We start from the raw sequence: 24,038 nt of genomic DNA, 5'->3' as shown, positions 1-24,038 counted from the left end.
AATCTCATTGGCAGTATTCAGTGCACATGAATTTGCAAGGTGTGTTGCTGTAGAAGCATGGACACACATACTTGAAGTGTTCACTCGGATGAGAGGGCAAAAACACAGCTCAAAAATAAATTAAACATATCACTGCAGCTTGAGACAGGCTATTTTAAAAGTCACTGTTCAAAAACATGCCACATTTAAAAACGTGAAGCTGAGTGCCAGTCAAAGTCGTGACGAAAATAGTGTAAATGCTTAATATGATTATTAGGGTAATCTACAGAAAGCGCAAAAAGATAATAAAGTGTGAGTTAAGAAGTTTTCTTCTTAATTAAAAAAATTTAAGATGTTCTTAAGAAATTCAAATTAAGAATATATTTGAGAACTAATTGCACTTAACATTCTTAAGAACTACTTGTAGTTTATCTTATATTATTTCTTAAGAAGATTTTCGTGAATCCAGCCCCTGGATGGTAACCTCTCCACTTGGACCATAATACCAAAGTCAAAGTCACCTTTATTTATATAGCGCTTTAAACAAAATACATTGCGTCAAAGCAACTGAACAACATTCATTAGGAAAACAGTGTCAATAATGCAAAAATGACAGTTAAAGGCAGTTCATCATTGGGTTCAGTTATGTCCTCTCTGTTCAGTTAAATAGTGTCTGTGCATTTATTTGCAATCAAGTAAACGATATCGCTGAAGATGAAGTGTCCCCAACTAAGCAAGCCAGAGGCGACAGCGGCAAGGAACCGAAACTCCATCGGTGACAGAATGTAGAAAAAAACCTTTGGAGAAACCAGGCTCAGTTGGGGGGCCAGTTCTCCTCTGACCAGACGAAACCAGTAGTTCAATTCCAGACTGCAGCAAAGTCAGATTGTGCAGAAGAATCATCTGTTTCCTGTGGTCTTGTCCTGGTGCTCCTCTGAGACAAGGTCTTTACAGGGGATCTTTATCTGGGGCTCTAGTTGTCCTGGACTTCGTTGTCTTTCAGGGATGTAGAGGTCCTTTCTAGGTGCTGATCCAGCATCTGGTCTGGATACGTACTGGATCCCGGTGACTGCAGTGACCCTCTGATCTGGACACAGACTGGATCTGGTGGCTACGGTGACCTCGGAACAAGAGAGAAACAGACAAATATTAGCGTAGATGCCATTTTTCTAATGATGTAGCAAGTACATAAGTACATTTTTTTTTTTTTAATACTAGCATTAAGAAGGCAGGTCAGCATCTGTGTTTGTGTGAATACGGTACCTGAGTTGGTTTGGTTTGATTAGGTTTGTAAGGTTACTCTGAACTGTTGTAACTCATTTTAGATAAAAGAATCTGCCAAAATAACACATGTACATGTATTTATGCATTCCAGAGTGTCTTAATAAAAGTCATATGGGGATTGTCTGTTTCTGTTTGTTGGATAGAAGTCTTTTGGAGAGAGACTCCTATTGGGCACATTGACTGTAAAAATAAAGGATACAGGCATCATTGAAATGTAATGTTATTCCACAGAGCACATTTTCATATGACTCGTGTAGCAGTTCATCTTACTGCAAGTATTGTTTCATAGAAAATCCCCACCTCCCACAGGTGTTTGTTTGTTTGTTTGTTTGTTTGTTTTTTGGAAAATGCTGCCAAGGATGTTGCATGGATCCTGTAAAAATAATTCTATATTTTGGTAAGGCACACAGCATCACATTGTTATTGCTTGGTTCCTCCAGTTGAGGACAGAGTATGTTTGTTTGGAGAAAAAAAAAACCTTTTTCTGACATCTGAAAGTAAAACATTGAGATTGAATCTTCTGCAACAGAGGCTCGGCGTATTCTTTTGACGTTTTTTCAGTGACCTGAAAAAAATTAAAAAAGTTGTTTAGTTCAGATAAAGTAATCCATATTAGTAGGAGCACTTCATTATAGAAATGAAAAATGGTCAGTGGTTAGTTAATGGAGATTCTAGGATTCGACTAGGGTAGACTCTGCCACATTGATTGGATGCTGCTAGTGATTAATTATTATTTTTATAAAACTCTCTGAACTGGTTACCAGTATTGGGTTAGGAAGAATGGATATTTTTCTGTGTTGATGCACCTTTTAAAATGTCCGATTCCGATACTAGTATCGGAAATATCACCGATACCACAACAAATTCTGGCATCGGCGAGTACATGAACCCATATACCGATCCGATACCATTTTCTTAAACAAGACCTAGTTATGACCGCTAGCTTTGCCTAACCACTGCATGGCGAAGAAGAAATGAAAACTCGTTAGCAGCACTGATCTATATATGACTGGATCGCTCATCACGTTCTAAACTGCTAACAGACAGTGAAGCCACTTCTGTATTATAGATCAGTGGTTAGCAGTATGTCCGCTGTTTAGCAGTATTTCAGACTGGACCAACCAGACAGTAAAACGGCAACTAGGGATGCCACAAGTACTGCCACTTTACTACCAAGTCGGTGCTGAAAATTAAAAAATGTGATGATACCAGCGTCTCTGTAGTACCGGTAGTAAGTTACAGACTCCCGAGTATATCCAGTACCCGCAGCTGCGTTCAGTCGCTTCCGTGTTAGTCTAAGCGCATGGCTCCAGACTGTAGCCAAATATATATACTAGTGTCTGTGAATATTAAACTGCAAAATACTATTTAAATATTACTCCTGCAAATTCTACATCTCTGTGGGTGACGGGCGCAGATGCGTGGGAGCTCGCTGTTTTGTAGTCTCTGCTGTGTGTCGCTATATGAGGACACGAACGCATAAATCGTCACTTCATGAGAATTTAACGTTTCATTTGAGAAAACTGTCATATCATAAACACAGACACTCAAAGATCTTCATGGCAACCCATCAAAATAAATGTTCGGTTTAACATGAGTAAATTGACAATATGTTAAGCTACTGTTGTAGCCTACAGTAGATTTAGCTATGTCTCTATGTAGTAATAATAATACGTCTCTATTAATAATAATAATAATAATGCCTAGACGGTTGCTTGTTTTTTACTTGTTTTGTTGTAAAGAGATTATCTGATTAATGTATAATTTTTTATATTCCTAGACTTATTTGTTGCAGTTTTTTATACAGTTATATTGTAAAACTGAAATACCTTTTTTAGTTTGCGGTGTTAGATTTTTGGCTGCATTTGAAGTTAATAAATAATATTACTGTCAAATTCATGTCAGATAATAAAAATACTGTAATAAAAACAGTAGTTCACCATGTATTTGTTCATGTTTTATTAAGGGATAAGTCTGAAGCACACCATAAAATAATTCTAGCAATTTACACAGGGCTAGTAGTATATACAGCTGTATATACAGATACACACCCAGGTATCGGATCAGTACTCGGTATCGGCCAATACCCTGAGCCCAGGTATCGGAAACGGTATCGGGAAAAGAAAAAGGGTATCGGAACATCTCTAATGTTAATGCAGAAAGATGTCTGCTGGTTAGAGTGGTGGTGCTCATTGGAGACCCAGGTTCAAGTCCAGCCAGGGTCATGTTCTCATTCCATTTATTTCTTCCATTTGTCTTATTTCATATTTTTGGAAACTATTTTATTAATGCTAAAAGCAAAGAAGGAATAGGTGAGTCCAGCCTTGCGAACACATTCAGCAGTCATTTAAATGTAAGACATCTGTCAAAAATATCTTGTTGAAGAACTTCTTAACTCAACAGCTGTAGATCTTTAGAACCAAAGTAAATTCCTGCAGTAAGTGAAGGTCTGTTGTTCTCAATTGGATTAGACAGTCGTTTAAGTATGTCTGTCTGTGTGTGTGTGTGTGTGTGTGTGTGTGTGTGTGTGTGTGTGTGTGTGTGTGTGTTGGTGAGTGAGAGAGTGTTTGTAAGGTTGAATAAGGATTGCACCTCATTGACAGGGAAACTAAGCAGCAAATATGATGTAATTAAAGGCAACCCTTCTCCACCTCAGCATCTACATATAGCAGTGCTCTGGACTACAAATGTCGAACCGACACAGCAATCAAACAACTTTTTTAACTCCATATTTTGACATGTTGAAGCTTCTGTATGGTTTGAAAAGAGTTCAGGATTGGACAAAAAAATGCTCACAGACATGTGTTTTCCTTTAGAACTGTGACGTCACAAATGCACTCACTAAGCTGTCATCACAAATATCTCTATTTGGACTACAGAGGTTTAGAGCGCAGACAGAGACATAGTAGACCCCCAAAATGTGGATGTTTGAATGGGGTGTTGCCTGCTGCACTTTAGCTGCAGTTGGGGGGGGGGGGTGTATTGCGTCACACTAGGCTGGCTTTAAGAACTAAAGCCTGATGTAAACATGATGTAACGGGGAGAAATGCCAGCAGAGGAGCAAAGCTGTTAAACCAGTCAACCAGGCAGAGAGGGCAGCCACCAATGTGCCATGTTTATATGCTTTATTAAACACACACATACATATAGTATGAAACAGGACAGAATGTGAATGTGGGAATTTAATGAAATGTATTTTTATGCTCTTAGCTTATATGCAGATATAAACACTCTGATGTGTCATGGATGACATGAAAGTCAACCAATGAATAATGCACAGTAAATGTTGTTATAAATGGAATAATTGTAAGTTCTTGCTTTAAAAAGTTACAACGTAGTTTTCAAATCCCATTTTAACATTGGTCATCATGTAAAAATGTATCATATTAAGATTGTGGTATCAGCATAATATGGAAGTTGTTGATGTCAAGATTTCATTTGATGCATTGGGCCTGATTGTCTTCTGTCTCTTTTTCTATCCGGTAGGCGTCCCCACTCCAAGTATGGAGATTCTGCGGCACACGCTCAACATGCTGGTCCGAGAGCGGAAGATTTACCCAACCCCAGAGGGTTATTTCATTGTTACCCAGCAGACATACTTCATCACACCTTCCCTCATTAGGACTAACAGCAAGTGGTACCACCTTGACGAGAGGATACCAGAACGCGTGCAACAGCAGCAGCCGTGTACCTCTCCTCACTCGAGTACCATGACACCCTCCACTTCTGGATGTGTCCGGGAAAGACCTCACCACAAGAACCACAGTGACTCCTACAACAGCTACCGGGAGGACATCCCTAGTACGCATACCGCAACTTTACAGAGAAGGTCTAAGGAGCATAAAGAGTCTTCTCCTGTGTCTCCGCCCCCTCAGCAGCCATCAGAAAAGAGTAAGAGTACGCTTAGTTTTCCATTTAAAACTGAGACAAACAGTAAACACAAAGATGGAAGCAGCAGCAGTGGGGAGAAGCAGTCTAAGAAGTTTGGCCTTAAGCTTTTCAGGTTGAGCTTCAAGAAGGACAAGACGAAACATCTAGCCACATTTTCAGCCCAGTTCCCACCTGAGGAGTGGCCACTGCGGGATGAGGAGACACCCAATACTGTTCCTAGAGAGGTAGAGATGGAGATCATCCGTCGGATCAACCCAGATCTCACGGTGGAGAACCTGGCTCGCCACACAGCAGTAATGAAGCGTTTGGAGGAGGAGAAGGCACAGCGGAACAAAGCAAACTCCTCGGCTCAGCAGAGTGCCCGCAGCAAGAGGAGCCGCAGCCATCGAAAGACCCAGCAGGGCAAGGCCTCACGTTCCCATAGCAAAACACGTGCATCCAGGGGGGATCCGTCTGAAGGATCCAATCTGGAAATATCCTATAATTGTGATTACAGATTCTACAGCTCGTCATTGGTACGTTCTCCACGAGAAACCATGATGTCTATGGAGCGGAATAGGGGGAAGTATTTGGTTCACAGCAACCCTAATATTGTGGAGTCTCACTTTACCACCGCTCCAGAGTGGGATGTTTCTGGGGAACTGGCAAAGCGGCGGACAGAAATGCCATTCCCAGAGCCTTCTAGGGCACAGTCACATTCCAAAGTCCACCGAAGTCATAGTCATACACAAGAGAGAAAGTCACGAAATGAGAGGTCGGACAAGGCCAAAGAAAGGTCACGGTCCATGGACAACTCCAAGGGACCACTTGGTGGTCCATACATAGGTGGCCCAGAGGACTTTGAGTGCAATCCTGATGACAGGAGTCGGTACTACACTGATGATGGTACTTTGAGGGCATCTGCGCAGGCGACCCACTATTCCCGTATCATGCTCTCTGCTGCTAGATTACACCCTGATGTTTGTGTGCCTGATGTTGGAAGAGGATCATCAGAGGATGCTGTGCTTTACCGGACGCTGAAGAAAAGTAAAAGCAGGGATAGTCTTCCTGCTTACAATGACCTGAAGTCTTGCTCTCCCAAAACACCAGTAGACGACTATTTCCAGTGCACTGCAGCAAATGAAGTGTCTCTCTCTGCCCCACCTTCTCTAGCAAAACCAAGCCATGACTTTAAGGATAGTGTCTGGAAGGGGATCTCCTCGGACCGACTGACCCCTCATCTTACACCACCTCACCCTATAGAATATAAAGAGGAGACAGCAAAGGCACAAAGTAGTATTTCTATAGCATCAACGAGCCAAACCCCCGAGCATCTCCCCAATGGACGATTGTTGCACCAACACAATCCCGACTCAGGTGACTTGGACAAAATGCCAGAGGTTTACAGCCAAGAGACTTTGTTCAAACCTCCAGACTATGTGGAGAGCAGCTTCTCAAGGCCAGGTACGATAGGTAAGTCCCCTCACACCAAGTCAACAGAGGTCCTGGAGACTCAGGAGCATTTTGATAAACCTCTACCACTGACTGTGCCACCATCCTTGGCTCAGGAGCAGGCTTCATGCGCAGAAACCACCTTCGACTATTACAACGTCTCGGATGATGACTCTGAGGAGACTAGTCATAAGAACCGCATGGAGGAGAAAGTTCTAGAAGAAGGAGGAACAATGCAATGGCTACTGGAACGGGAAAAAGAGCGTGATTTGCAGAGGAAGTTTGAGAAGAACCTTACCTTTCTAAGTCCCAAGGAAGGTGAGAGCAACAACAGCCAAAAATCAGTCCATTCTACCCGATTGGACAGTATGGACTCCAGTAGTGTGACTGTGGACAGTGGATTTAATTCCCCACGGTAAGGCACTCAGGGCCACTTTAAGGATTTGTTTCATTTGCTGTGTTGGCAACAGGGTGTGTCTGAAATGAGGGGTATGCTATTCTATGAATACACATACGTTATTATCCTTGTTTTTAACTCAGTGTTAACTCGCAGGAACATTTACGGTTTTATAGACATGACAGTCAGACAATTCTGTAGAGCCTTAGTTTAATCCCAGTTCATGCAAACCTTACATTTTCTTATTTTAAGCAGTAGTAACCACCTCTGTGTATGACATTGAGGCCAGAAACATACTCTATGCAAGTACAAAAACACAGATGCTTGACAAATGTGTGCACACACTGTCCTGTTGTACATACTTATCTTGTATTCTTGCATTACTGTGACAGTAATAAACCTCAGTAGTCTGATAGAGATCGTTAACTTAAAATGTCTGTGCCATTAAACCTGATGGGCTATATTTCAGATAACTAGTTTACAGTTTAATTAACTTTAACTTGCTTAACAACATTGCTAAAACAGTTTGCTTAGAGTATGTTTGAGGCTAAATACTACTGTACTATGGATCATGTTTTCACTAAACCACTACCAGTTCTATAACTGCAGGCTTTAAAAGGGTTTACACCATTGTTTTTTTCTTTATGTGAATTTTTGTTTAAATAATATGTATTGTCAGTTTTGTCTTTCTCATCATGTTTGTATTTTAAGTGCTGCATTGTTGCATTGTGTGTTCTCATCTAAAATCCATGGGTTAATTGACATGTTTCATAAAATTATCACAATATACAGTAATATAAAAAAGCACATATCTGTCACTTTATCTATTGATATGTTTGAGGCCTTAATTAAAGAATGAATTGCTTTGAGAACCTAATGCAACTTGTGCAACTTTACATCCTACTGTTATCCTTGTCCTCCCCTTCAATTTGCACCCAGACTCTTTGATCTTGTCTTCCAAATGTCTGAAACCTCTCATACTGCAAACTTCCTGTAGTTGTTTTCATGCTCAGACATTGCACTGCAATAATAGTGGTTCAGGAAACATTTTAAAGTTGGATGCAAAGTCTGTTTTGCAGGCAAAAATCCAACAATAAAAAGGTGCAGTGTCATCCAGAGTGATATAAAGAAGTTTAATCTAATTGAGGAAATAAACCTTGTGTTTTAAAAATCGGACTTCTTGAACTGCTGAAAATGATGAAGCGGATTTTTTTTTATATATATATATATGTTAAGGAAATGTGATTGGATGAAGAAAAGCAAGCACTGTGCTGATACTCAGGTCACCCTGCAAGGCAGAGCAGGTTAGGAATGCTTCACTATGGTGACGGCGACCCTGCTCAGTGCCAAAAGCCTGATGAGACATTTCAAACATTTGAGGAACAAAATGTGCACCCATTAATTTTTTTGTTTGTGTTTTTTGTTTGTTTTCCCAAATTAAAGTGTTGTTTTTACAGTGGTTCAGTTGCAGTTTTTACCCTGTGTGTGTGTGTGTGTGTTAGTTGTGCAATTCCTTTTTGTGTTTTCATTCTCCCTTCTTGCACTTGCACTTTCTCCTCATAGAAAATGGAAATTAAAGATAAAATTGCCTGTTTTCTAAACAGCGGTATGTCAGACGTTTTCTAAATACTTGTTCTTTTGTAATATATTATAAAAAAAGAGAAAAAAAAGGGCACACCCAGATATTTTTTAACATTTTTTATATATATATATATTTTATAGTTTCTTGGGCCAGTAATTTTTTTTGTTTGTTTGTTTGTAAGCCTATATCAAATGCTTTAAATGGGTAATAAAATCTAATTTATTATTGCAATAACAAATAACTAAATATCCAGATATATGACATATAGAACATTTTAACATAATTAACTAGTCTGCGCCAATAGCCAACATGTCCCGATCCTGTCCCTCTCTCTCTCCCACTTCGCTTCCTGTCTACATACCGTTCAATCATAATAAAAGCAAAAACAATGAAAATCTTTTCATGATTTTTGATATGACAACTTGCATTCATACAACTCTCATGTAGTTTTGCATCTTACACTGGACAAGTTTGGTCTTTTTGAGAGTAGCATCTATTGACACTGGGCTTTTAGAATCCACACATAAATCCAAGTATCATCACCCTAAACCTTTATAAATGTTCTGGTCCTTCAGGTTTGTATTCTCCATTTTGTCATAGTCTTATACTTTTGCTCCTGTGCTGTCCTTTTTCTTTTCCATTGTCCTTTATAAACTTTTCTTTTAGTTCCAGATTTGGGAAAAATTCTGAATTTTAAACTGAACAGGCCACATGCCACAGGATGTTGAATTGAAATGACAGGAAGATGAATTGAACACTGATGAAGTCCTTTCGTCCAATGCAGTATTGTGTTAAAACAGCACTACAAGAATTACTCAATGCATTGTTTTTCTGATAAAACATTGAAAAGTAAATGTATGCTTGGCTTCATTTAAATTTTATTCCATTTTAATTCTTCTTCTTTATAATCAAATTCAACATCCTGTTTGCCAATTTGATTCAAATTCAAAAGATGATTTGGGAATTAAACTGCATACTCAGTTCTGTTCCAAATGGTGCATAACCCTGATCAGTTTTAATAACAAAACTGTTATTATTCTTAACCTTGACTAACTTTATCTTTGTTCATTTTTCAGCCTGTTACTTTTCCGTTTCTGCTTTCTTCATAACACTTTCATTCTCTTTCCCTTTCTTTCCTTCTGTACTGCTTCAGCACACGGGAAAGCCTTGCTTCGAACACCTCGAGTAATGTGGAAAATAGCAGGCGCCAGAATATGGCTTTGAGTCCAGGACACATTGGCACCAAAAGACCCCCGCCACCCTACCAGCCCCCCAGCTTCCGTACCAATCGTGAGCCGCCCGCCAACCGCACGGAGAAACAGGCCTCCATCACCAGCGTGTAGTGATGGGGACCGTCGTTAAAGCCAACTTCACCAGGACTGTTACAATCTTACAGAGCTCGTGTGACGCCTGTTCCTGCTGTTTTCAAAACTCGATGTTTCAAAAAACACTTCATCATGATTCACTGGAGGTATCTTTTACTTTTTTTGATATTTGTAACAAATATTGCTGCAGACAAACAAGTCACTTCATTAGGACTACATTTACGCAGATCTGCGATGTTTTGGGATAAAATCCTCGATCAAACTCATTTGTAGGTGTCCTTTATAGCTTCATGTATCCACTACGGGTCTTAACTGTCTTCTGATCCAAACTTGGCTGCGTTGCCTTTGCCTATTCATTCATCACTGTGTCTAGTGTTTCATTCTGTACGCTCAGGTCCCTCTGAACTCTACTGACTTAGTGTCTCACATTTGAAGGCCACAATAATCTCCCTGGAAATCTGAACAAGCTCATCTGTTTCTGCTGGAATCCTTTAACCACATCCTTGTGTTTTGTCCGCCGTCCTGTGATTTTTCTGGGACGTTTATGTAGAATCTTAACAAAACTTACCACCATTATGGCATTATTTTGAAAAAAAAAAAAAACTATTAAAAAATTACTGGTGCTTTCTCATTGAATGGACCGCTATTCTTTAAAAAAAAAAAAAAAAAAAAAAACTTGGAATCCTTTTTTTGCAGATTTTCTCTTTTAATCAGGTGCTCAACTACTAGACAAAACAGAATACACACATTGCTACCTCCACTTTTTGTACAGTTGTAAAGGGAGACATGAGAGACGTCCACCCCACATTAGGCCCGCTGTATTAGACAAATCACTTTCAGCTTGCAAACTGTGAATGTACTGCTAGTGCTTTTCAATCACTACTCCATCATCAAGCGTCAATAACCTACTGTTGTCATACTAATAGAGTCGAATCTCATTGTAAAAGAGAGGAAACTTGTGTGGAGTTTGGAATCATATAGGACCCATATAGAGTGGATAATAGAATGTCATATCTCTGATATGTCCAGCCATGTTCAATTATTTATTGTCATTATGGTTATTATTATGATTACAAATAGTTATTTTTATTTTTGGTTCTATTAGGACACAAATTCATGGTATGAATTAGAACAGTATTTCACTGATTCTTGAAATATGGGGCAAAACTTTTAATATTATTTATTAATGTGTGTGTGTATACCTACAGTATATATATATATATATATATATATATATATATATATATATATATATATATATGTGTGTGTGTGTTTATATATATATATATATATATATATATATATATATATATGTGTGTGTGTGTGTGTGTGTGTATATATATATATATATATATATATATATGTGTGTGCTGTTATTTCCAACTTTTTGTTCATCAAAGAATCCTGAAAAAGTCAGTTTCTATAATGCATTGTTTTTAACAGTGAGGAATGGCTTTTAAAATAAATTTAAATAAAAAATGTTTTTTAAAATAGTAATAATATTTCACAATTTGGTATATTACATTAAGGTTTGAATTTACATACATAATCTGCCAAATCCATCATAAATATTGCAATATAATCTTTTCATAATTTCCTATTAGAATATTGAAGTCCTATTACTATTAGCAAGCTATTAATAAAAACTAAGTGGTTACCGCAATTAATACTTATATGGTTATGATATTGTTATTTTATTCATTCTTTTAAGTTGAATGCTAAATTTGTCAGTATTTATGAAAAATACTTGACGGTACTCTTGGCATTTTTTTTAATAAATATTGACAAATCTAGCAAACTCTGTCACATGACAGTACACATTTTGTATCTGACAGTGTTGACCTGTCCTATATAAGTGATTTATGAATAGCAACCATGCCAGAAAACGTGCAAGTGTATACAAAACAAATCTTTGATGCATACACTTTTGTTCTTTGCTGTTTTGCCCCATTATTTAAGTATCAGTCTAGTTTTTGAATAAGTTATTAAATTATAAGTCTGAAAGAATAGCGATTTCTTTTGTAAAACAATGTTCACTGCTCCGTTTAGTGAACATCTGTCATATTCATCTGAGTACGAGTCCCCTCATGAGTTCTAGAGGACTGTAAAATGTCACGCTTTCCAATAAATGGATAAACTGCAGTCAGGACTACCTTGTTATACCATTTTTGCACTAATGCCTGTTCTCTGGTGACTGTAATAAGAAAAAGAAAAAAAAATCATCCGAATGGATGTTCTGTTTATAATGAACATATTTCATATGAAATAGGCCTACTGATAGTCCATGAAATGTCTTCCCTAAACATGATGGATTTCTTATGGTTCTCAATAACATTGTTCCTTATTGTGACATTATGTCATTCTGTAAGAGATGGCCTATCTGTCAAGCTGAGTATAAAACCTACCAGGGGGATTTTTGGTAGAGTCTATAATATTTAAAAAAAGAAATTCCCCGTTTGTGTAGTTGTGCTGTTTAATGTTTTAGTGTACTAAATCCCTTCCTTGGGGATTGTGTAACTTTTTAAGACAATAAAATAACATGACATGTTTAATTTAACTGTGTGATCTCTGTTGAGGTCAGTGCCATGTTTGGCCTTGGATTTCACGGTAAGCCTGAAGAGTAATATCCACATTGAGGTAAACTATCGTAAAGAACCACTAGAGGGCGCTCCACAAACTCTTCAAAGCATTGACCTCGAATGAAAAGTGTTTTACTTTTCATTAAGACATTTAGCAGTAAACAAAAGTTTGATAATTTTACATACCATATCATTTTCTTTTCAGTGCTTTTTGCTTAATTTCTTTTTAATCTAAAACACCAAGACCACCCAAACATGACAAATGAATTTCTACTTTTAACATTGGCACAACCAGTGTGTCAAAACAATTCAGAAACCTCAGAGGTTAACCGTAGCTTCATTTACTGTTGTGGTTGCATTCTACCTGGGTTTTATGAAGTTTAAAGTGGCTAAAATTGAGACTTGAGAAGTATTCTCATTATTGAACTTGCAAAAATGTGACTGTTATTACAGCATAAAGTACAACTAAGACGTTTAGAAGTTTATTCAGCAACACAGCTTTATAATGCATTAGGGATCTGAACAGTAGCAGCACAGCAACTGAGAAATTCATCTTTTCTACCACAACACTGACCTCAAACACATCTTCCACTGTGTATTTGGAAGAAGGGTCAGCAAATGTTTTCCATGCAGCAAAATATGCTCAAAATGAGGAAGATGTGCGGGTAAAAAGAGCCACACTAACATTAATGGAATGATCACAATATACTGTGGAAATTCATAGTGTGCAAAATCTAGTTTCCAAGACCATCAGCTCAAAATGTAGTAAAAAATGCACTTGGAAAAGAAACAAAGAAAAAATACAGTGTTAAAAATTGATAACTTCTAAACAGGGTTAAAAGCAAATATGACATAGGCTCAATTCATTTTAGAATCAAATTAACAATTAGATAATAAAACACAGAATAACAAATCAATTAGAGTAAAACACAAAGCAATTAACTAAATCACCTGATTTAAAATCACAATAACACATATGTAATGTTAGTATCAGTAACATGGTAAACTGTGCCGTTATCTTGTATTTATTTGCTATATATTATAAGCTGCTGTGCCTGTAACATCAGGTGGATCTGAAGTAGTGACATCAAATTCAGCTCTTCTGAACAGAAGAGATCTTTAGCATGTATGTAACAGAAAAGGACTGATATCTAAAGTACATGACCTCAAGAGAAATACTTCACATTCCTGAACTACAGAGAATTATGTGCTTATATAGATGAAATATGTGCAGGGTGTGTGTTTTACACTATTGTGTTCACAGATCACATGATGACTGAAACAGAGTGAACTCTGTACACAATCATCACATGTTCATGACTGGGCTGTTTTCAAATGTTTTGTATCCGTGCTTGCTTTCTCTGTTTGTGTGTGTGTGTGTGTGTGTGTGTGTGTGTGTGTGTATGTGTGTGTGTGTGTGTGTGTGTCTAATTCACAATTGCAGATGAGCACATCTTGTTGATTCCACACAGTCTGGATCCTCTGTACAGGTAATAGTAACCCTATATGAGAAGTACAGAAAAAAAAAGAGAAAAAAAAAAAAGCATTTCTATGATTAGCAGAGATAAGATATCACATAGTCTACAAACACCTACATGTAAGTTATGAGCAGGACTGTATATAAATTTTAAAGAATATTTCTGTGCTGACTTTGAAAATCTATATCAATACATAAATATATACATATAAGTTATGTTATATATTAATGACACATCTTTAATAATAACACTTAATTTTTATAGAACCTTTCATAAATGCAGCTCAAAGTGTTCATAAGGTAAAATATAAACAAAAATTGAAATACAATATTTCAAACACTATCAATATTGACATCAATCAAACTGATGTTAAAACATCAGTAATGTTTTTCTAACAAGTCTAAAAAGGCCATGTATGATGGATTTTAGCATATAGTAATGATTGCTGCCATTTAATACATAAAAGTGATGTGGTGAAGTATGGTGTCCCATATTCGTAATCTGTCCGCTGCATTTAACCCATCCAAGCACACACACACACATGGTGAGCACACACCCGGAGCAGTGGGAAGTCATTTTTGCTGCGGTGCCCAGAGAGCAGTTGGGGGTTTGGTACCTTGCTCAAGAGTCTCACCTCAGATGTGGTATTGAGGGAAAAGAGTGCTGGTCATTCACTCCTAACCACCTACAACTCCTGCCAGTACTGAGAACTTTTGGGTCACAAGTCTGACTCTCGCAGAAAATACTGTATTTGCACATTGTTGAGGTGATTTTTCATACCTGCTCTCCATAGTCCTCTCCCCAGCTGTTCTTAATGGCCCAGAATGGAGTGCCATTACCTGCACACAAAACCAGAATAATATACTCAACATCTCTACACAACTCTGTTGACTGATTCTATACAGCTGTAAAAGTATTCTGAAACTATAACTCACGCTGTCCGAATCCCACAAGCAGCACAGCATGATCAATCATCCAGGGGTTGCAGAAGATCTTTAGAGGATGAGACACTCCCTTTCTGTAGAACTAAAGACAGCAAAGAAGAATGTTTAAAAAAGGCAACTTCAGGTAACCAAGTAAAGACAGTATTTTTGTTTTTGTAGGACCAGACATACATGCTGCTACTGCCTAATTGATTTAATTTAAAAAATCGATTTCAAAAATTGTATTTTGCCCAGAACGTTATAGGGCAATATATTTACATATTTATGCAAGCTAATGGTATATTTTTCCAGTGAAGCAGCTCCATGGTGTATTTGTGTTACCTGCATGGCAAAAGCATTGAGGGCAGCAGACACCGGACCATTCTCAGCAAGCCAAGCAGCAATCTCTATGAGGCAATAACAATCAATTTTATTTTATTTTATTTATTCACTTATGTTTTATCAACAAAGATGCATCAAATTGATCAAAAGTAAAAAAAAAATAATAATTGATTTGTATTCATCAAAAAATATATATTAAGCAGTAAAACTCTTTTCAACACTGATAATAATAATAAGAATAAGAATAAAATGTTTTATGAGCAGAAAATCATATTAAAATAATTTCTGAATGATCACGTGACCCTGAGACTGGAATAATGATCCTATAAATTCAGCTTTGCGTCACAGGAATGAATAGCATTTGAAAATATATTCAAAGAAAGAAATGGTTATTTTAAATTGTGATAATATTTCGCATTATTACTGTTTTTACTGTAATTTTTTTATCAAACACTGTAAATGCAGCCTTGGTGAGTAACACTGAAAAAATCTTACTAAACCCAAAACTTTTGAACACAGGTGTATTTGAGTATACAGAGTCCTTAGTCATCTTCAAGAATCGGCTTAAAACCCATCTCTTCCATCTTTATTTGACTCTCTAACTTTAACACACACTATTCTAATTCTATTAGAAAAAAAAAATCTAACTTTTTGTATTCTATTTTCTTCTCATTTATTATGCTATTATTCGTGTGTATGTATGTATGTATATAGACCTCTAACACTAGCTTGCTCTATTCTTTTTCTATTCTATCTGTTTTCTTTTTATTTATTATATTATTTAAAAGCCCTTGCTACATGTACTGTGTTAACCTAACTGAGACTTGTTATAGCACTTATATATCATTGCTCTTTTTGTTGTTTTTTATTGCTTCCACTGTCCACATCTGTAAGCCGCTTTGGATAAAAGCGTCTGCTAAATGAATAAATGTAAATGTAAATATTTCTATTTAAAACACTGGGTGTTCTGTAATTATCAGTGGTATATTAACATTTCAGTAAGATTAGCTTATAGCTCATATTTCTCTTCAAATGTTCTGATATAAATATTTGATATTTCTAATTTCCTGCTTGATCTTGAGTGCTGGTATTTCCATCATCAGTGTTGTTTTATGGAGTTTTTAATTTCATTGCGTTTATTGACACATCTCTAGTTCCTCATCTCTCTCTCACCGTTTTCATTGTCAGGCAGCTCAACAGAGCTGTTAATGTAAGCGGCAACCTTCCCTGAAGAGAAACCACAGCTCTGCTTGTGTCCTGTGTAGCTGTAGTCTGTTTCTGTCTCAAGACCTCCTTTATAGGTGAAAGAAAGAAGCACATTTATATTGGACACGTTTACTTTGATTGATTGAAATCGCCTTCTAGGGAATGTTATTTCTTACCAAGCTTCTCGATGGCTTCGTAAGCGTTAGACATCAGTCCACCTCCACATGCTTGGTCCAGTTTATCACAGTCCACTAGTTCTGTTAAGAGTAAGCAAACAAATTAATTTTCACTGACAACTTTAATGCAATAATACCTGTTTTATCTCATGTCATTAAAGGTGTTTGCTAAGGCAAAGCATTCATCAGGCACCACTAGGGTCGGTAAGATTTTTTTTAATTACTTGAATTAAGTATCTTATGCTCACCCAGGCTGCATTTGATACAGTAAAACAAACTGTAAAATGTATTTCTGTGATGCAAAGCTGAATTTTCAGCATCATTACTCCAGCCTCAGTGTCACATGATCCTTCAGAAATCATTCTAATATGCTGATTTGACGCTCATAGTTATCAGTGTTGAAAAGGATCAGGATTCTATGGTGAATAGAAAGTTCAAAATAATAGCATTTATTTGAAACAGAAATATTTTTTGTCATTATAAATATCTTTACTGTCACTTAAAGTTTTAATTTAGTAAAAAAAAATTTTTTTAAATCTTACTGACCCCAAACATTTGAATGGTAGTGTAGTTTATATTAACCTTGCTCAGAGAGGGAAAGAAGTTGTCCGGTTTTCTTGAACCACTGTCCCTCAATGTTTCCAGTCACAGAAAAAGCCCAACAGGAGCCACACATGCCCTGCAACAGACAGTCAGTTAAACTGTTCGTTTAAAGTGAAATTCTGCAGACGTATCCAGATTGATATTTCACCGATTCACTCTTTATTGTTAATCAGTGCCATCATACCTGATTCTTCACAGGACTGACCGCCCCGTGGTCCCTCCAGTCCCAGCTGTCAGGAGCAGCCTTACTAGCCGGAGTCGCTGGCTTCATCTCCTTCTTCAGGCTCCACTGACTCAGCATTGGGTTCAGGTACATCATTCTGAACTCATCCTCTAAAAACACAGGATGGGATTAGCTGCGTCAGATTTAGTAATACTATTTTTGGCCCGAGTTGTTAATTTTGACCACTGAGTCATCACTAATTGACAATTTTTGCACATTTCACCAACGGAGTAATCAACAATAATCAACAAATCCATAAGCATACCTGTGAGGTCACTGAACTTGGTGACGCCATACTCAGCTGACCCCTGTTCCAGAGATTGCAGTGTTTGTGCCGTTTTCATATTCTCCTGGAAAATGCGCAAACGCTTCTCTGCCTCTGTGGAGTTTAATGGATCAGTGCTTAAAGAAGGGTTTTTTTATTCTGTATGTGCATTACAAATAGCTATTAACTGACATACTAGTATAGAAAACTAATATGATAACAGTTAACGTTATATTATGCATGTGACAGGTAATATATATTTATATATTTGTATACTTATACATTTGCACAAGATAACAACAAATTAAATCACTTGTTTGTTAAAATGACTTTTTCTAAGTACCTGAGAAATCACACTGTAAAATGTACAGCAATGTAAAGATGTGACAAATTCGTAGTAATGTTAAGTTTGTTCTGTGTTTTACCTTCTTGGGAGCTGTATGTTCGATTGTATGTGATCATAAAGTTTTGAAACTGGGTCAAAAGCTCCACAGTTTCCTGAAAACAGAAACAAAAAAAAAACAAAAAAAGAGCATCATAAAAAGCTCATAAATATGTAACCCTGTAAACCTGACATGAAAAATCGAATCTGAAATGAAAAGTTTATTGAACCTTTAGACAAAATATGAAACAGATCCTTAAAAAGTTTGCATACGTGTTTTTGTTGGGTATCATATGTGAACGGGGTATGTTTGTAGCAATAGCCAAAAATACACAGTATGGGTCAAAATTATTGATTTTTTTATGCCAAAAATAGTAAAGATCATGTTCCATGAAGATATTTTGTAAATGTACTACTGTAAATATATCAAAATAAAATTTTTGATTAGTAATATGCAATGCTAAGAACTTCATTTGGACAACTTCAAAGGTGATTTTCTCAGTATTTTCATTTTTTTGCACCCTCAGATTCCAGATTTTCGAACAGTTGTATCTCGGCAAAATATTGCCCTATCATAACAAACCATACATCAATCAATATTTATTCAGTTTTCAGATTATGTATAAATCTCAATTTTGAAAAAATGACCCTTATGACAGATTTTGTGGTCCAGGGTCACATATTTGATACATCAGGCTTTTATATGGCTCCTATAGTATAATAACGAGCTCACACTTGAGGAGGAAAAACATATTTCTCAAAAGCCAGTATCATATTTGATACTCATATTTTAACATGCTTTTTCTAAAGTGATGTATGGACAATCAAGTAAATCTAGTTTCTTCAGTTCAGTAAAGGTTCATGTAATACTGCTAACAATAAAATAAAGTTATTTTTATTACTTAAAATTTTTTTTTTTAAAGATTTCACAGCAAAGAGACACATGACCTGAAAAATTGACGTTTTTAGAATTATAATAAAAGGACTTGTAAGTTTAAACTATTAGCAAGACGACAGATAGCATGTAGTAGATTGTGTACATTAGGTTTTCAGCAAGGTTGTGATTCAGTTGGCTTTATAGGGATAATTGCGAATATTTATGTGTACACTGCATACATATCCATACCTTCATAGGTTTGCCATAGGTTAGGGGTACGGCTGCAACCTTTCTGAGCTCCTTGGAAACTAAGGCAGGAACAATATCAGTGTAACTACATATGCATGTTGGGTAAAAAACAATTAAAAGTGGATGCATGGTTTTCAAAATCACTTTATATCCTATCCTAAAACATCATGACGAGTATGCATGTCTCCACAGCAGTATATCATGTGTTCTAGATGATTCTGACTACACAAAGCTGACAGATGTGCCATCTGTCCCAGGCTACTGACCCGCAGGCTGGCATTTCTGTTTAAGTAGGGTGGATTTATTTTCCCAGGGAATGTCCCAAACCTCAAACAAACAAACCTCCGTCTGTGGAGAGACAGAGAATGGGGCTGATCAGGAGAAGGAAAATGTGTATTATAAATTTACAAGAACAGCATTTATTTAAATGAGCAAAAAGCATGCATACTGGATTTGTGCTACTGAATGGAATCATTTTGAACAGGAAATCAAAATTGCAAACATGCTAATAATGGACAAAATGAAATTCCACCCTAAATGTGTTGTGTGCTGTGCATTGACTGTTAAAGAATCATCTGAATTTGCCATTACAAGACACTTAGTAGTGATGTTTTATATGGTTTAAGGATTAGTATTTGCTTACCTTCTGTTTGTGAGGCTCTGGGAAAAAGTCACAGGTGTCCTCAGCGCTCAGCTTTAGGGATTTCTTACACTGTGTGTTTCCAATCTCAACCATAATACTGTACCGAACTCCTTTCACCAGCTGTGGAAGACACGGAACAGAAATTAAACACTTAAATGTGTTTTGTTTTTTTAATGGAGAAATAATTATGGTTGCATAATATCAAGAGTCTGTAAAGAATCTTAATTAATTTGTTACATGTCTCAATAAAGACTGACATTTTTAATAGATGAAAATTACTTTCTAATAATTCATATAACTAAATACACAAATTTGTTATATCTACAGTATTTATACAAAAGTATGCTTTTTAAGCCCTTTAAAAAGATAGACAATCTTGCTGCTTCCTGTATTCTTCCATCTGTGTAACATTTTTGCAGTTAAAGCTTTAAAAACATCCCATCTTATAGAAAAAAAATCTGAAATGAATATTTTCTTGTTTTTTATTATTATTATTAAAGTATTGTGTCTCTCACTTGTTCGTGTTTGATTGCCTAATGTTTATATGTATCTTTGTGATATTACTAAAAAAGAAAAAGAAAAGGACATTAAAACATTCCTATATACTCAGAAATAAGCAGCTTTCCTCTGAACTACTGCAATGAAAAAATGCGCAAAATGTGCGCAGAGTCGTGCTGCTTAAATCAGCTCAGTACTGTTTTGTATTTGAGGCTTCTGCGCACGCTCTGCGCTTGTTTGTCTAGTCACATGAATGCGGTAAAAAATAACTCCTTATAATAAACGTATTATCCAATATTAGAATCGCGTAAATTAAAAAGTCACAAAAAGAAATAAACAATAATATATGTTTTTTGTACCCGTTAATAACATAGATATTAGTCATTTTAACGGATTTTTTATAATTCTAACGTTACCTAATTACCTGTTTACTGGCCGAAAGGATTTTGCTAACACGGCGTATGTGCATCGCATTGGAGCCCATATTATATCGTTCCTCTGCAAATTTGACTGCTTTCATAACCCCCGGGTCTGACTCCGAAAGATGGACCGGGGATCCCGGAGCTCCGATTACCGGGCGATCCGTGCCATCTTCTAAACCCAGAACCAGCCCTACCACAACACAACAGGAGATGACGAGGAAGCCGCGGTTAAAGTACATGTTGTCGAGCTCTTGGAACAGAAGGAAGCGCCGTAAGATCAGGACAGGTCTTTGTTTTTACGGCCGAGCGTCGGCTTGGTGTGTCCCTTGAGATCGTAAGCTCGCAGTGTTTTTGTCGCTCCAAACGTAACAGCGACAGTATACAAGACGCCCTGCACAAAGATGGACGACTGATAGACGCAATGATTCCCCGCACAAAGATGGACGACTGATGCCCCTTTGTGTGGGGGTGGGGCATATTTTGGTTTTAATAATAATAATTTGCTTGTCATTCTCAACATGTATTGATTACAAAATAAAACTTTTATTCCCTTTTAAGTTGTTGGGTGGTAACGAAAGATAAAAAAAATAAAAGATTTTAATTTATTGATGTTTTATTAATGATTTATCGCTAGTTTACACCTGTTTTTATAAAAAAGGAAAATAAAAGGAAAATCATGAATCAGTGCATTTACCAGCGGTACATGGTGTATAGTGTTCTAGAAATTATAAAATTAAGTCTTTACTGCGCCCTACTGGCCGCTAAACGCTAAAGCCTCTCTCAAGGGTTTCTCTCTTCCGGTTGACTCGGAGATTTCAGCAACGAAAGCGTTTGGAAAGGAGTTTTAATGTACAGTATTCGTATACATTAATAACCCAAGTTAAATGGTTGTTAGTAGTTAAAAGATGTAGATGTAAAGTATTACACGAATCAAATATATCTGCATAAACCTGATAGCTGTGTTGGTGAATGAAACAATTAGAAGTGTGTCACAAATGGACTGTCAACCTCGAGGGAGAGGAAGAGGAGGGCGAGGAAACCGAAATGAAGAGGTGGATTTATTACTTTTATACAAACATTAACAATGGTCTATCACAATTTTAATAATTATTTAATATAAGTTCTTATTTAACAAGTGTAAGTTTTGATGTCATTGTTGTTGTTTTATATTTTGATATTGTGCACAGCTATGATTATATATATATATATATATATATATATATATATATATATATATATATATATATACATTTTGTCTTTCAGAGCAGAGATATGCGTCTGTCTAAATCTCTGTCTTATGCATTACGCCACGGTGCCAATAAGATGGGTCTGCAGATGAACTCGGGTGAGAGATGATGTAGGATTGATGATAATGATGATTGTACACAGACATGAGAACATCCACCCTGTATGCTTACAAAATTGTTATGTAGGTATTTTGTGTGAGCGGAGGATGATTACTGTTGTTGTTTGACAAGAAAACATGATTCATTCAGAAGTCAAAATTCCTTGGACTTAGTTTTATCATCCCTGTTGTCCATTTGTAACTATGTGGCCTTGTCCACAGATGGCTTTGTATTTGTGGAGGAACTTCTCACTCATAAGCAGTTCCACTCATTTTCACTGGAGGATGTTGAGCGAGTGGTGGCCACCAACGACAAACAGCGATTCAAGCTTTGCCACCACCCTGTGGATGGTCGTCTTCAGATACGAGCCAATCAAGGTCACTCAGTGCAGGTCAGTTTGGTTCAGAGGTCATGCAAAGTCTACCATCTTAATTTTAGAAATAGGTTTTAAAAAATTGGAGATGTTCACTGGAGCAATTGCTTGACAAGTCTGCATAAGCTGATAGATGTTGTTACACAATGTGTCTCTTCTAGGTTACAGATCTGGAGTTGAGAGCAGTAGCACTTGATGATCCAGACTATCCAAGAGAAGCTGTTCATGGCTCATATATGAAACACTGGCCCTCTATATGCAGTCAGGGCATCAGCAGAATGAACAGAACTCACATACACCTGGCACCCGGGCTTCCTGGAGATGGCAGAGTCATCAGTGGTAAGTAACATGCAGATTAAATTCATTTCTATGTCTTTATTTCATGAGAGTTATAAATAAATAAATATTCTTATTTAATTGGTACAATTATGATAGCAGAAAGCAGTCCAAAACAAGACTATGTGTACAGAAAATGCAATTTAAATGTAATTTTAGTGTACAGATTATTTAATTATGTAAATGGCCTCTTTTCGGTTTTCAGGTATGAGACCGAGTTGTGATCTGGCTGTGTACATTGATGTTGCGAAAGCTATTTCAGGTATCAAGAAATCATAAAAAGCTATTTTAAGTTGAGTAAGTAACAATGTTAGAGCTGAAGTAATGATCCCTCTCTTTCCCCTCTGGTGGATGTTCAGATGGGATTCAGTTTTTTTGGTCGGAGAATGGCGTACTCTTGACCCCTGGAGATGCTGCTGGGATGTTACTGCCATGCTATTTCTCTCGAGCACGAAGACTAAAACCTTCACGTGAGTCACTTTTCACAGCCGGCTCATCAAGTTTTACTGAACTAATGAAGACCATTCAGAAAGATTCATTTCTGTATGACTGTAACATAAAATACATGCATTTGATATTATACAGTGCAGATTGTTGATAATTAGATTTTAAGAAATCATAAAAGATATTGTTTTTTTGTTGTTGTTTTTTCTTTCAGCTTGTGAAATTGAACTACATTAGCTGTTGAAGAGGATCTCCTTCTGAACTTAAAACAAAAAACTGGAGATGTACATTGGACTTTCGAATGCATTAAAGTGGAAGATCTGTTTCTAAGAATTAATATCTTCTAAATAAAAAGAAACACATTTTTTAATAGCACGATTATAGGTCATATTATTTGTTAACATGGTTGATTATATTCTGACATCAAAAGATAGAAATTTAAATATTTAAGATTATATAAACCCATGGATGATGTTGGGAAGGATTTATGGGAAGACAAGGATTGGTCGTCTTTTTTTGTGCCTTTAACCTCATATAAAACTGCTGTGCAGTTGGACATGTGTGAGCTTATCTGCTTTAATAGCTTGAGTCATGATGTTATCCAGGAAATTACCCAGGGAATAGTGGCAGTGCACTATTAGAATCTATGCACTGAAATGCACTTTTTACTATGCAATTATTTTTTCAGGTAGACAGTGTTTTAACTCCAAACAAGGACAAAATCAGAATTGCCTGCACAACATACAAGTGCATCTCAATAAATTAGACTGTCGAGGAAAAGTTC

At 36.7% G+C, this 24,038-nt stretch overlaps 3 protein-coding genes across 8 annotated transcripts in view; 2 read left to right on the top strand and 1 right to left on the bottom strand.

Moving 5' to 3' along the window:
* LOC132113886 (storkhead-box protein 2-like) overlaps nt 1–11,061 on the top strand; it is a 73,210-nt gene extending 62,149 nt beyond the window's left edge. For 3 of the 4 annotated variants that reach the window (XM_059521923.1, XM_059521925.1, XM_059521924.1), the window contains exons 3-4: nt 4,750–7,000; nt 9,718–11,061. In XM_059521923.1, the coding sequence (XP_059377906.1) occupies nt 4,750–7,000; nt 9,718–9,907 (2,441 nt within the window). In that variant the 3' untranslated portion in view covers nt 9,908–11,061. The remainder of the gene's footprint in view (nt 1–4,749; nt 7,001–9,717) is intronic. The other variant, XR_009425224.1, reaches the window with a different exon arrangement.
* Nucleotides 11,062–12,941: 1,880 nt separating this feature from the next.
* On the bottom strand, nt 12,942–21,141 carry LOC132113885 (cathepsin F-like). Its single transcript, XM_059521922.1, has 14 exons — nt 20,758–21,141; nt 19,836–19,955; nt 19,459–19,540; nt 19,193–19,251; nt 18,110–18,182; nt 17,685–17,798; nt 17,381–17,529; nt 17,176–17,272; nt 16,594–16,674; nt 16,385–16,504; nt 15,212–15,276; nt 14,882–14,972; nt 14,727–14,785; nt 12,942–13,970 (listed from the first exon to the last, which is right to left on the bottom strand). The coding sequence occupies exons 1-14, from the start codon at nt 20,992–20,994 to the stop codon at nt 13,896–13,898; spliced, it is 1,422 nt and encodes a 473-aa protein (XP_059377905.1). The 5' UTR covers nt 20,995–21,141; the 3' UTR covers nt 12,942–13,895.
* A 323-nt stretch (nt 21,142–21,464) lies between these two features.
* Nucleotides 21,465–23,632, top strand: LOC132114271 (tRNA 2'-phosphotransferase 1). 3 transcript variants are annotated; one of them, XM_059522380.1, is made up of 7 exons: nt 21,465–21,807; nt 22,079–22,100; nt 22,323–22,492; nt 22,636–22,813; nt 23,016–23,072; nt 23,170–23,280; nt 23,469–23,632. In XM_059522380.1, the coding sequence occupies exons 1-7, from the start codon at nt 21,751–21,753 to the stop codon at nt 23,489–23,491; spliced, it is 618 nt and encodes a 205-aa protein (XP_059378363.1). In that variant the 5' UTR covers nt 21,465–21,750; the 3' UTR covers nt 23,492–23,632. The 3 variants fall into 3 exon arrangements, with proteins under 3 accessions (XP_059378363.1, XP_059378362.1, XP_059378364.1); XM_059522379.1 differs by having other exon boundaries at nt 21,467–21,807; nt 22,019–22,100; XM_059522381.1 differs by lacking the exon at nt 21,465–21,807 and having other exon boundaries at nt 22,044–22,184.
* Nucleotides 23,633–24,038: the final 406 nt, after the last annotated feature.

The sequence above is a fragment of the Carassius carassius genome, chromosome 33 (assembly GCF_963082965.1).
Source record: "Carassius carassius chromosome 33, fCarCar2.1, whole genome shotgun sequence".
NCBI lineage: Eukaryota > Metazoa > Chordata > Actinopteri > Cypriniformes > Cyprinidae > Carassius > Carassius carassius.
Note: the sequence above shows the minus strand (reverse complement) of the source record. Positions and strands in the feature narration are given on the sequence as shown.

What these genes read in the sequence shown, in the direction of transcription:
- LOC132113885 (XM_059521922.1), bottom strand. Translation starts at nt 20,994, where the DNA reads ATGTACTTTAACCGCGGCTTCCTCGTCATCTCCTGTTGTGTTGTGGTA. An exon ending in TCAGTCCTGTGAAGAATCAG is followed by an intron (nt 17,273 to 17,380) that starts GTATGATGGCAC and finishes TGTCTGTTGCAG; the next exon opens with GGCATGTGTGGCTCCTGTTG. An exon ending in GAGAGGACTATGGAGAGCAG is followed by an intron (nt 13,971 to 14,726) that starts GTATGAAAAATC and finishes CTTCTCATATAG; the next exon opens with GGTTACTATTACCTGTACAG.
- LOC132114271 (XM_059522379.1), top strand. Translation starts at nt 21,751, where the DNA reads ATGGACTGTCAACCTCGAGGGAGAGGAAGAGGAGGGCGAGGAAACCGA. An exon ending in TGTTGCGAAAGCTATTTCAG is followed by an intron (nt 23,073 to 23,169) that starts GTATCAAGAAAT and finishes GTGGATGTTCAG; the next exon opens with ATGGGATTCAGTTTTTTTGG. An exon ending in ACGAAGACTAAAACCTTCAC is followed by an intron (nt 23,281 to 23,468) that starts GTGAGTCACTTT and finishes TTTTTCTTTCAG; the next exon opens with CTTGTGAAATTGAACTACAT.